Here is a 13,132-nt window from a genome sequence, read left to right on the forward strand (position 1 = left end):
ACATTTTCTGGAAGGCATTAAACTTTGGTGAAAATCATGAAAAACGTTGGCGCTGGCTGGCAACTTTTTTTAAAACGCTGGCGGTGAAAGAGTTAAGTTAGCAAGAGAGTGTGGCTTAATGGTTTTTAAATATGGTTTAAATGTTACTAAAATTAAGTTTAGACAAATAAAATATGAATTCTTGTATTTCATTAATAGCTCAGACAAAATCCGAACTGGCTCTGGTCTGGGGGGGCAGTGCCCCCCCAAACCCCACCTAAGCATGAGAGCGATAGTTATCTGTGAAAAAACACTTTTCAGAGCTTTGTTAGGGCGTTTGAAGGTTTAAAATGTAGCGCACGTATTGTATAGACTGATATTTTGGGTTATTTCGGAGCTCAACAGCCTCGGTCCCTGTCTACGTTTAGTATGGACGAGAGCAGCCTGAACATTCTTGATAATTTTGTATCACTTTGAATGAAAAGAAGTCATATGGTTTCTAAACAGCTTAAGTTTGAGTAAATAAGAGAATTAATTTTACCTATTACCTATTATTGTAAACAACACAAAGCACTGCTGTGCACTGTTGAAAAAATATACAGCAAAGAAATATGAATTCAGTGAATCATACAGTGACTCAAGAGTATATATGAACAAACCATTGGAAGCAGTTATTTTCTTCACTATCCTGGAGCTACTCATGCTTCTGCGCATAATAACACTTTTTTTTAGAGTATATTTTTAGTAAGCTTAATATCTTATTCCAAGAGTTTGTGATGATATAACGATTCTGTTTCAAAACCTTGTAGGATTGTCCTTCCCTCTAAAGAAGCACACTAACAAATGAAAGATGATGCTAACAAACACGATGACAAATAAACTAATAAAGAAGATAACAAAATTAGGTATAATAGCGTATTTAATTACACTGAAAAATTTGATATTTTACAAAGCAGCATTATCATACCCATGTAAAAACCCTTTCTTTAAGAGAGTGCATGCATGTGATTCCTTAAAATGCTCCCTATATAGGCAGCTTACTAGATTTTGAAACGGAGCCGATGAATAACCATGAAAAATGCAAAACAGTATGAATGAAATGGCCCTTGTATGTCTCCAGGGTGGGTTAAAAAATAGGTTTTAAAGGTGAGTTTTCAAGGTTTTCTGTGGTCATTCCCATCAGTAGTGACAGAGGTGGCATGGAAACCTCTTCTATCTGAAGCATCATATGGGACACATTAGTCAGCAGTACAGACCTAATGAGGAAGTTAAATGTTTCTCGGTTTGGCACACTAAAGAAACCGTCTGATCTCTCAGATGTGGAAACACACAAGCACAAGGCCTCATTATACTGTAGAGGTGATAAACGTCTTTATGTGCTGGTTTTGGGATTACTTTGATAATAATCATAACTTGGGATTGCCTTTGGGTCAAGAGAGGTCGGTGTAGGGGAGAGGTTTCTTGTAGGCACTTAAATCCACTGTAAGTAGGGTTGCAAAGGGGCAGAAAGTTTCCGGGAAATTTTCGAAAACTTTTCATGGGAACTTAATCTGGGTAATTTTGAAAAAAATATTCTAAATTGAAAATTTAACAGGAATTAATTGGAAATTTCTGGAAACATAAATGATAAACATAAATAAAAAAGGTAATGGGTCAATGACGTGACGTTAATTTTTTTGTGTCCGTATGGTTCAATTAAATGTAAAAAGGTTAAAATTTCAAAATAAATTTGAAGATTACTTGCATACATTCTCTTTATTTAAGGACCAAGTCTAAAATTTCTGGTTTTATTTCATTTTGAAAGAATATTTGGGGGATAATTGCAAAAATGTCAATGTGGTGTGACCGGTCTGTGTCAATTGGTGTAACTAGTATTTTTTTAATAAGATATATAAATATATTCATAAAAATATAATCTCAAATGATTTTTTTTAACAACATTTTTACATAATTTGTGTGAATATGTCTCTCGGTGCGCTAAAAATTCTCCTCATTTATACATCTCACCATTATGTTCAGTGGACCAGATGAAGCTTTATCAGCAACCCTTTAAAAAGTTATTTCGACTTTCTCATGGGCTTCGAGCTTTTGTTTGCGGTAGTTGCTGGTCCCAACGAAAAAGGATCCTGTCTGCTATACCTGGAAACCGATGGCAAACTGTGCAAAACATCGTTTAGTTTCTAACATCGTGTTTTATTTAAGTAAATGTCTGCTTCCGAGATGCTAAAAAAAGTTTACATTTGGCCTCATAATCCAAGGGCGCTGGCGCCTCCGCCATCTTTAGTGTTGTAGTACTCGAGATCAGTCTTGGTCATGAGACCGGTCTCAAGACCACTTTTTAAAGGTCTTGGTCTCGTCTCGGAATCGAACTCATGTTTACTCGGTCTTGTCTCGGTGTCAGACGAAGAGGACTCAGAATTTTATTTCAAGACCGGTCAAGACCACAACTGATGGCATATCACGAAATAGATTTATTAAATAATTATAAAAATTATTATAATTTACTGATTTTTATGGTGCCATTGTAGTATTATTATTTTTAATTTTATCCACTTTTCTTATGGCATACACACACACACACACACACACACATGAGTAGTGCCTAATCATATGCATATTCCACATTTTATCATACGATTTAATGCAGTGACTTGCACTGGTCTTGGTCTTGACTTGGTCTCGACCCTTCAAAGTCTTGGTCTTGTCTCGGTCTCGGCCTGTCTTGGTCATGACTTGGTCTTGGTTTAGGTGGTCTTGACTACAACACTAGCCATCTTAACACATCTTTGCTCTAACTTACTACTACCAACTGTGTATCACTCAAAACAACAACCAATAAGGTAAGAGAAACTATATGAAATTGCTAAGAAGTTTACGTTCACTTAAAATGTCTCAATGGTAACATTGCATAAGAGTACATACAGACAGACGACCGCAGACAGAAAATATATTTTAGTGACTTAGGGTGAAGCACTGGCCCGATTGGGCAAGTGACAATAGGGTTTACTGGCCCGAGCTTCTCTCACACTGGGCCACTGGGTAGTCCCTTATGTCGAGCTGTGAACTAATAAAATGCTATTATTATTATTATTATTATTTTGATAATTACGCTTATATGCCATCAAGGTGGATAAAATATTTAATATTTCTCATTCTTTGGCCCAATTGGGGGTTACACTTGGGCTGGGTATCGATTCAGATGTTCCAGATCAATTAAATTTCGATTCACAAGCTATCAAATCGATTCGATTTCGATTCTCGATTCAATTTTCAATTCCATTTCTTGGGTCGGTTTTTATACTCGATTCTTGGTTCAACTCAATGAATATAGATTAGGGATGGGCACGAGTACTCGATTGCTCGAGTACTCGAACGTGGCATCGATGATCGATCACGAAAACGATGATCATGTGTGTTTGTTTATTTATTTATTTATTGTGGATATGGCGGCATTTGGATGTCTGGTTAGCGTTACAAGCGCATGTGGTAGTAAAGACTGGGTCTGGAGATGCGTGTTTGACGTCGTGTCGAGCTACGCAGACCGACGTATGACATCAGTAACAATACCATGCGTGATTCAAAAACAAACAGATAATTCCGCACGACCGCGCCGCAGCAACCCGCCGATCCACACAATGCACGGCAGCCCGCCGATCCCGTGAAGCCGGCCACAACTCACATCACTGAGGCACTATGGTTTAAAGGATGCCGTGATTTTCGGAAATACAGTCAGTCAGGTGCAAAATGTACAGCGCCGTCAAAAGTTCAATGGGTGATCATCTTATATTTAAACATCAAATGTCAAGAGATACCAGAGAGCCATACGAGCATTAAAGGAATATTCCATTTTCTTAAAAGAAAAATCCAGGTAATTTACTCACCACCATGTCATCCAAAATGTTGATGTCTTTCTTTGTTCAGTCTAGAAGAAATTATGTTTTTTGAGGAAAACATTGCAGGATTTTTCTCATTTTAATGGACTTTAATAGAGCCCAACATTTAATACTTAACTCAACACTTAACAGTTTTTTCAACGGAGTTTCAAAGGACTATAAACGATCCCAAACGAGGCATAAGGGTCTTATCTAGCAAAACGATTGTCATTTTTGACAAGAAAAAAAAATCCACTTTTAAACCACAACTTCTCGTCTAGATCCGGTCGTGATGCGCCAGCGTGACCCCACGCAATACGTCATGACGTCAAGAGGTCACAGAGGACGAACGCGAAACTCCACCCCAGTGTTTACAAGTGTTGAGAAAGAGGACCGTTCCTACGTTGTTGTATGTCAACTGATACTAATTAATGTCTTTGTGTCAGTTTATTGTTTAAAATGGTCCGCAAATGTGCGTTTTATATATGTAACACGTGACCTCCCTACGTCACTACGCATTTATGTTAGGTCGCGCTGGACCGGACCTAGACGAAAAGTTGTGGTTTAAAAGAGCATATTTTTTATGTTGTAAAAAGGCTTAATATTAGGTAGAGTGCGTCATATAGAAAGCGCTTCAGTTTGAGTTTATTAACCCTTTAGTTACACTTGATCACGCAGCATTTCCTGTTAGAGGTTTCTGTTAAAAACATTTAATTAATTAGGAATCTAGTATGTGTTCGTTGTTCTGTCATAGTTTCTTCAAAATTAAGTTTTATTCGCGCGTTTTTAATAAAAATATTTTCATTTTCACCATGATGTGTACACCCCGCCCCTTTGATTGCCCCGCCCCCAGTTAATCGAGTACTCGTTCTTCAGACCTATGGATTAATTTAAATGGAAAAAATGACATAAATGCACATCCCTTCCATTAAGTTTTAACTTTCATAAAAATGGTGCAATTTTTATTGCATAAAATCAACATAAAATACACTATGTGCATTTAAATAAACCAGATGCATGCTTTTAAAACAAGTTTAAAAAAAAAGAAGCTTTTTGCATTTTTCATCTTGCCAAACCGTTTTTGTCACTGACCCTAATACAAATAAAAAAACTTCTTGATATTTCACTTAAAATGTCTCAATGGTAACATTGCATAAGAGTACATACAGACAGACGACCGCAGACAGAAAATATATTTTAGTGACTTAGGGTGAAGCACTGGCCCGATTGGGCAAGTGACAATAGGGTTTACTGGCCCGAGCTTCTCTCACACTGGGCCACTGGGTAGTCCCTTATGTCGAGCTGTGAACTAATAAAATGCTATTATTATTATTATTATTATTTTGATAATTACGCTTATATGCCATCAAGGTGGATAAAATATTTAATATTTCTCATTCTTTGGCCCAATTGGGGGTTACACTTGGGCTGGGTATCGATTCAGATGTTCCAGATCAATTAAATTTCGATTCACAAGCTATCAAATCGATTCGAAAAACTTCTTGACTAATTTAATTGTAAGTAAAACTTTAATTGATTATAATTGTGGTAACACAAAAGCATACGTTTTATAGTTTTATCATCAAAACTTACTGCAGTCCTTGGACTCGGATGCAGCAATGGTTGCTTTTGTGGTTTTCAAATTATGCTGCAAGATTCTTTTAAGTTTCCTGTTAAAGGCAACGCTGCATTTTTTTTTTTTTCAAATTCCTAGTTTATTCCCATAATATATTTTCATGAAAAGTTTCCAGCCTTGAAAATTCCCAGAAGTTTGCAACCCTAACTGTAAGTCACTTAAAAGTCGCCAGCATAAATTGTGATAGTATTTGTTTTTCCTAGTATGTCAAAGGGTACCGTCAACTATGTGCTTGCCATCATTTAGTTACATGCTGTATATGTTAATGGTAAATAGGTAGGGGTGTGACGAGACACTTAATCCACGAGACGAGACGAAACACGAGATTGGGTTCACGAGAACGAGACGAGACGATATTTTTACACTTTTTAAAAAACCCTCAATGATAAAATAAATGAATAAGAAACTGAAATCACATTATTTTTAAATGTTTTAACTAATCAAGGACTGGCCCTAACAATTATTTTGCTAACTGATAATGAAGTAATTTGTTATTTTGGGGTAATAAAAATAGACCCAAGTGAGCATTAGCATTTAAAATTACATAATAACGAAGATGCAATAATAATTGGTTCAAATAACGTATTAAAACCAAATTACATTTACAAACACATTACATTTGTGGCCTATTTAAAAAGCATTATGTATATATTATAACAAATGCCTGCAGGGGGCGATAGAGGACTCGTCTCGCGGACGCTGTCTTCACTTTCACTTTCACTTTAGACGGAGAGAAACGCTTATTTTTAGCCAAACAATGTTTAAATCCATATTAATATTTAATATATGTCCATTTCCTTACACTAGAAATTATACAGCCACTGTCATTTTTTGAGCAAGAACATGCAGACATTAAATCATGTAACTCTGTGTGAGGGTTTAATCTGCTGAGACTTCTGACACTGATCAACAGACAAACACAACGCATCTCAGACTTCACATGAGCTCCCAAACGAACATTATTGGAAACCTAAACAAGAAACGAGATCTCGTTACACCCATATAAATAGGACATGCATCAATGAAGTGTGCTAAATATATATATTTAAGAGACAAAAATAAGTCAACTTAGTATATTGATATTGATGGAAAAATGAACTAGATATTCTCTTGCATATATTTTCAGTTTTTGCCTGAGCTGTGTTTTTTGTTTCCTCCGTCTGTGTATGTGTGTGTGTATGTGTGTAGGTGAGATGCCGAAGCTGGTACGAGGTATGAAGCTGCTGAACCAGGCTGACCCGTGTGCGGAGGTGTTGATACAGGAGACAGGAGAACATGTTCTGGTTACTGCAGGGGAGGTGCACCTGCAGCGCTGCCTGGATGACTTGAGGGAGAGGTGAACTACTACTGTATAAACACACATAATCTCACATACAGTATCTTAAGGCCAACACATAATGGTGTTGAGCTTTGGGCGTTTTTGTGCTGTATCTGCATTGAAGATTGAACGATGATCCTCTATCAAAATCTGGTTATATTACAATATTAAAAATATATATTGCATGTGTGATGTCATTAATGAATATCAGCACAGAAGTGTTTAGACCATAGACAGATGACCACAAGAAATTAAATCTGTTTTGTTCTTATTATTTAAATTATTTTTAGTTTAGGATGGTCTGTTTTGATTTTTTGTTCACTTTATAATTTGCAGTGTTAATAAGTGACTGAATATCATTATTGTGTTTTCAGTCTCTGTGTTATATTGAATTTTAACAAGCAAGATTTCCACCCTTAGCTCTCATCTCTTCCAGCTGTATATGTCTCTTTCTCTCTTTCACCGCGGTGGTCTCAGATCAACAGTTTTAGATGTCGCTCTTTAAGCGTTCAGCTCTCTGTACAATCCCAGAGATTCTCGCCTTTAAAATTCATTCTTAACACAAAAACTGGCTCAGCAAATTATTTGTGCATTATCCAAGCTTTGTCATTTTTATTCACTTTGTTTGGAGATATACTGCTTCGTATATGTGGCACAACATTGTGGCTTTGAGAAAACTAATCCAAAAAAGTCCTACTTTCTGAAGCCTATAATAATGCACCTATTATATAGTTAATATGCAGTGTTGGGGGTAACGCATTACAAGTAACGCGCATTACGTAATAATATTACTTTTCTGAAGTAACGAGTAAAGTAACGCATTACTTTATAAATGTACACATTGATATTTGAGTTCCTTTAAAAAAAGTTACTTTTCAGTTTAATTAATTCAATTTAAAAATAAAATAATGTACTAAATTAAACTTAAACATATTAACGTAGAATTACGCACTCTGTGCGCCTGAGCGGGAACAGTTTGAGTCAGAAACGGATATGGCAGGCCAGAGCTTGACATTTTTGCGATCATAAAAAACACCTGAAAGGCCTGAAAGAGATCAAGCCTCAGCCAAGTAAGAAAAAGTAACGCAAAAGTAACTTAAAAGTAACGTAAGCATTACTTTCCATAAAAAGTAACTAAGTAACGCAATTAGTTACTTTTTTGCGGAGTAACTTAATATTGTAATGCATTACTTTTAAAAGTAACTTTCCCCAACACTGTTTATATGTTGTCATAGTTAATATATTTTAATATGTTATATTTCATATAAAAATCAATGTCCAAACAAGCTCCTAAAAACGTTTCTTTTAAGAATGAATGTAATGCATATCAGGAAAAAGTTAAAAGGTAAAACTGATTGTTGTCTCTTTGCCAGATAAGTTTCCCTGTCTCATGTTGATTTTTTGTTTGTTTAATAGTGCCATTTAAAACCATAATCCTGAAAATAATTTAAAAATGTAAAAACTGTGCCTAATTTATGCAATTTCCCATATTGGATGATTGTTTAAATTAACGATCAATCAATCGAATAATCGTTAACAGTAATAGTGCAAACTTCCTTGTGTATAGCAGCGTTGCTATGCTAAGCTTGCAGGCTTCCCTGAAGAGGGTCTTTGCTTTCAGTATCCTAACCGTATTTGCATTTTCTATATCGGTCCTTATCAGATCCACTGCGGATGCCATTTCATTGCGTTGGCAGCCAGCCTCATCTCCCATGACATTAAAAAGCCCAGGTGTGTGTTTGGCATCGAGCATCATTGTGATCATGGCTAGTTTTACTTCTGCGCGCTCGCTTCATTTTTTTCTCCGGCTGTATGCGCAGGCAACGCACACACGTGTGTGATCTTGCTTATTCGACAATCGTTACGTTTTATCGATTTAATTCTTATCGACAGTTAATCAAAGATCGATTAATTGTTAACATCCCTAACTGTGCCATAAAAAATTATAATTTGAGAAATATGAATTTAAGAACATTGGATCTCATTCCTTAAGAAAAAAAAAACTAATCGTCATTCAACTAAACCTTTGTACTTTGTAAAAATTAAAGAACAACTTATAACCCTAATCATTATTATAATGTTGAAATATAATATTTACATAATTATTTTTACATTATAATATTATTTTCAAAAAAAGTAATTAATAAAAGACAACCTTAGCTTGTACTTAATACAATAATAATAACATAGTGGCCAAACCTACAAACAGAAACCATAACAAAGTGTTTCAACCAATAAACGACAAGAAGGATTTGGGGGTAGGGGTTGGGCGCGTTCATGAAAGCACGGAAGGGAGGGGGAGGAGTTAGCTACGCTCCGTCTGTTTGAAAACAATTCAAACGTCAACAAAAACGAACGTCTCGCAGATTCGCTTAGAACGCTTTTAATAGACTTGGACCTCAACAGTTCACAGTTTCAATGCAGTTTAAAATTGCAGTTATAATGCAGCTTCAAATGGCTCTAAACGATCCCATCCGAGGCATAAGGGTCTTATCTAGTAAAACGATTGACATTTTTTGACAAGAAAATAAAAAATATGTACTTTTAAACCACAACTTCTTGTCTTCTGCCGGCCGTGTGACGCGCCAGCGCGACCTTATGTAATCATGTCGAAAGGTCACGCATCACAAATGTACACTTGCGGACCATTTTAAACAAAGACAAAACTCTTTCTCCAAACTTGTAAAGACAGGGGGCAGTAGTTTCGCATACGTCATGCACAACCTTTCGAAGTGCATTACGTATGTGCATTAGGCATTACGTAAGGTCGTGCTGGCGCGAGTCCAAGATAAGAAGTTGTGGTTCAAAAGTATATATATTTTATTTTTTTTGCTGAAGATGTCAATCGTTTTGCTAGATAAGACCCTTATGCATCGGTTGGGATCATTTAGAGCCATTTCAAGCTGCATTGAAACTGCAATTTTAAACTGCATTTACACTGTAAACTGTTGGGGTCGACTAAAGTCTATTAAATTGAGAAAAATCCTGGAATGTTTTCCTCAAAAAACGTAATTAATTAATGATATAATTTTTTTTTTTTTTTCGAGTAATCCTTTAAAGGTGCCAAATAATGCATTGATATAATATGTTAAATTGTTCTCTGAGATCTACATGGAAGGTATGTGGCTTTATTAAGTGCAAAAATTATCCTGAAACAGTTTTACATGTCCATTTTTAACCCTAGGATTTCGGGGTGTTATTGCCTTATTTAGAAGGGTCATGAATAATAATGTTGAGCTCTGCTCTGATTGGCTGTTTCACAGCATGACTCATGTCAGTCAGTAGCTGGTAGCTTTCAAAGCAAACTGACCTTATGTGTTTGAGCCTCTATCAGATAAAGATACAGATTTTGAGGAATAAACAATTATTTGGAGATTGGAAATGTTTATTTGTTTAGTTTTTTCAGTATAGACCTAAAAAACGCAACCGTAACGTCAATAGTAGAACCTTAACACTAGCATGTAGCATTAACTAGCATAGCGCTAAACTCCAAATGTAAGTTTTTTTGGTATTGTAATAAATTGAATGTGTAATTTAATGTTGGGGGGCGTACATCTCGATTGTAATGTCACAGTCGGTGTTATGTTGAGATTGGAGTTTCTTTTACAGAATAAGGAGGAAACAATATTGTTTGAAGCTCAAAACATGTCATACGTATACCTAGATAAATACAGTTTTACATTGCACCTTTAATTAAAATTATTTCACTTTACGTTTTTTATTTCTTATGGGCGTTTTTAGCATTATTGACTTTTTGGTTGCACCACTTGACCTCTGCATTTCTCCTAAAATATTAGCTCAGTTGAAAATTTCATTACCCCTGCATTTATTTATCAATTGTTAACCTTGTCAATGATTGCAATAATAATTGTATAAATCATGATTTAGTATAAAATGAATAATACTTATTTAAGAGTAATACATTTTCATTGGTTTGCTAGTTGAACCACAAAGGTTAAACTAAATACCCTGGAGCTGCTTTAGCTGTTATTTGACAGAAGAAACCTTCAACATTCAAATGTTAAAGATGCTCTCTTCCATTTTAATAAGACACCAGTTTACATTTGCCCTTGACTTCTGCCTTGTATAAACAGCATAGCTGCATAAATTAGCAGCACCACATGATAAATATTAGTCGAAAAGTTACTGTTAGTTTCGTAATTGCATATCTCCTTGCATATCATTAGCTAAGCTTTTTCTCCAATATCTCAAATCTTTACACTATGGAGGACCACAAGAGTCATGCAAAATGTAATAAAGAACTTCAATATTTAATTACTACCTGGACAATAAAAATAGCAATTAATAGATTTGTTTAAAAAAGCATTATTTAATCTATAAATAAATATACAAAGTTACAAAAAAATCATTATGTAACATTTTATTAGGCAATAAAAAGTGAGATTATAAAATAACGTAGAAATGAGAGGCTAAAACGAAAAGCAAATCGAATAGCGAAAAGAATAAGGAGAACCATCGGGAAATGAAAACAGAAATGTTAAATGGAAATTCGCTTTTAAATGCCTAATTTAAACCTGTATTCGTAGTTCAATTTATAAATCCAGTTATTTATTTTTATTTTTAAATCGCTTTTTGAAATACATGTTGAAATTCCATTATTTAATTAAGAATTTATAAACTCAATTTAAAATGATGAACTTATTGAGTGTTTTATGTTGTTATATTACTTTGAACTATTTATTAATAGATTAATATTTCATTTCTACATTATTTTTATAATCTCACTTTTTATTGCCTAATAAAATGTTACAAAATGATTTTTTTGTAACTTAGTCTATTTATTTATAGATTAATTAATGAATTTTTAAACAAACCTATTAATTGCAATTTTTATTGTCCAGGTAGTTATTAAATATTGATGTTCCTTATTACATTTTGCATGACTCTTGTGGTCCTCCATATTACACGAGATGAAATCTGTACCTTTTTAAAACGCCTGAAAGCAATTTAGTAACCGATTTGTGAATTTCAGTCTTTGCAGTATTGTGGATTTATATCAGGTCCTGTTTGTGTACTATTGTGTCTAATACTTCACTTGAGGTAAAAAAAAAAGGGGGGGGCGGAGATGTTTAGGACATATTTAATTATTTATTACAAAATTGCTATTAAAACACATACTGGTGCAAAAAAGTTCTGATCCTAAAAAGCTCCTATATTTTTATTTTGAAAAGTTACAAACAAAAAGGCACTTTAAAAAAAAAAAATTCTGCATATGTGCATCATCTGGAAAGCGTCGGGGTCTATTTTAAGTCTTTTTTGTACAAACGTTTACTAAGCATCTTAAATTGAGTGAATTCACATACATTCCTAATTATAAATGTCACAAAACATCTTGTGAACATTGTTCTTAAATCTAACTCCCACATGCCGAGCGGATGTTGCAGACGAAATGAAAACGTACAGACGTCCAATCAGGAGAAAGATCTGGTTGAGATTTTAATAATCAAAGATATTTAGATCAGAGATGGGGGCTGAATGTGGACCCTCAAGATACTCCAACTGCTTATTACACAGCTGTTTACCTCATAAGTAAGGTGAGGAAGATTAAATATTAATTTAAAATATTTTAACGAATGCACTTTTCATTGCGGGACAAATACCACCAAACTAACCTGTGCATCAAACGACTGATAAACAAAATAGGAGCATTATATCAACCAAAGCTGAAGAAAGGCTGGCAAGCGCCCACAGTTGGCATCCGCCTGGCGGTTTCAGCCGCATTTAAATGCTTTGGTGTACCCGTACTGTAATATCAGCAGCGTTCACTGAAAAAAATGTATCGGCTGGTCGGCTTCGTTTCATTTCTCTTAAAACTGTTTTTATGAATAAATTAGCAGTCTTCTTCATTAAGAAAAATAAACAGACAATGCTTTTGCTTTGCAGAGCACTAAATGCAAATGAACAAAGTTATTCTTTGTTTAATTTCTAAAGCTTGATAACTCCTGGCACTGTTTGTACAACTGGTTGGTGCCGTTTATATGTAAATTAGGTGACTGGTAATTATGAATATCTTCTGTTTTGTTTTTATTAAAAGAAAAAAGATTGGCCATGCTTCTTGACAAGCCACCAGAAAGACTTTTGATGCGAGTACCGCATGCCGCAATGGTACAGTGTTGGCTGCGTGTCATTAAGAAACTCTCTTAGTACTACAAAAATATGAAGAAATGGACAAAGGAAGTGAGAGGGATAAAGATTATTTTGGATGTTCCTGACATGACTGTGTTAGAACAGCGATCGGCTCGTGAAACCATTTTTTTGCTAAAAAATGTAGTAATGGTGTAAGGAGACACAAATGAGCTCTTACTC

At 34.9% G+C, this 13,132-nt stretch overlaps 1 protein-coding gene across 2 annotated transcripts in view; it reads left to right on the forward strand.

Moving 5' to 3' along the window:
- Positions 1–13,132, forward strand: part of efl1 (elongation factor like GTPase 1) — a 148,978-nt gene that overhangs the window by 109,209 nt on the left and 26,637 nt on the right. For both annotated transcript variants that reach the window (XM_065249452.2, XM_073811888.1), the window contains exon 17: positions 6,676–6,823. In XM_065249452.2, coding sequence (XP_065105524.2) covers positions 6,676–6,823 — 148 coding nt within the window. The remainder of the gene's footprint in view (positions 1–6,675; positions 6,824–13,132) is intronic.

Source organism: Paramisgurnus dabryanus, chromosome 2 (genome assembly GCF_030506205.2).
Source record: "Paramisgurnus dabryanus chromosome 2, PD_genome_1.1, whole genome shotgun sequence".
Classification (NCBI taxonomy): Eukaryota; Metazoa; Chordata; class Actinopteri; order Cypriniformes; family Cobitidae; genus Paramisgurnus; species Paramisgurnus dabryanus.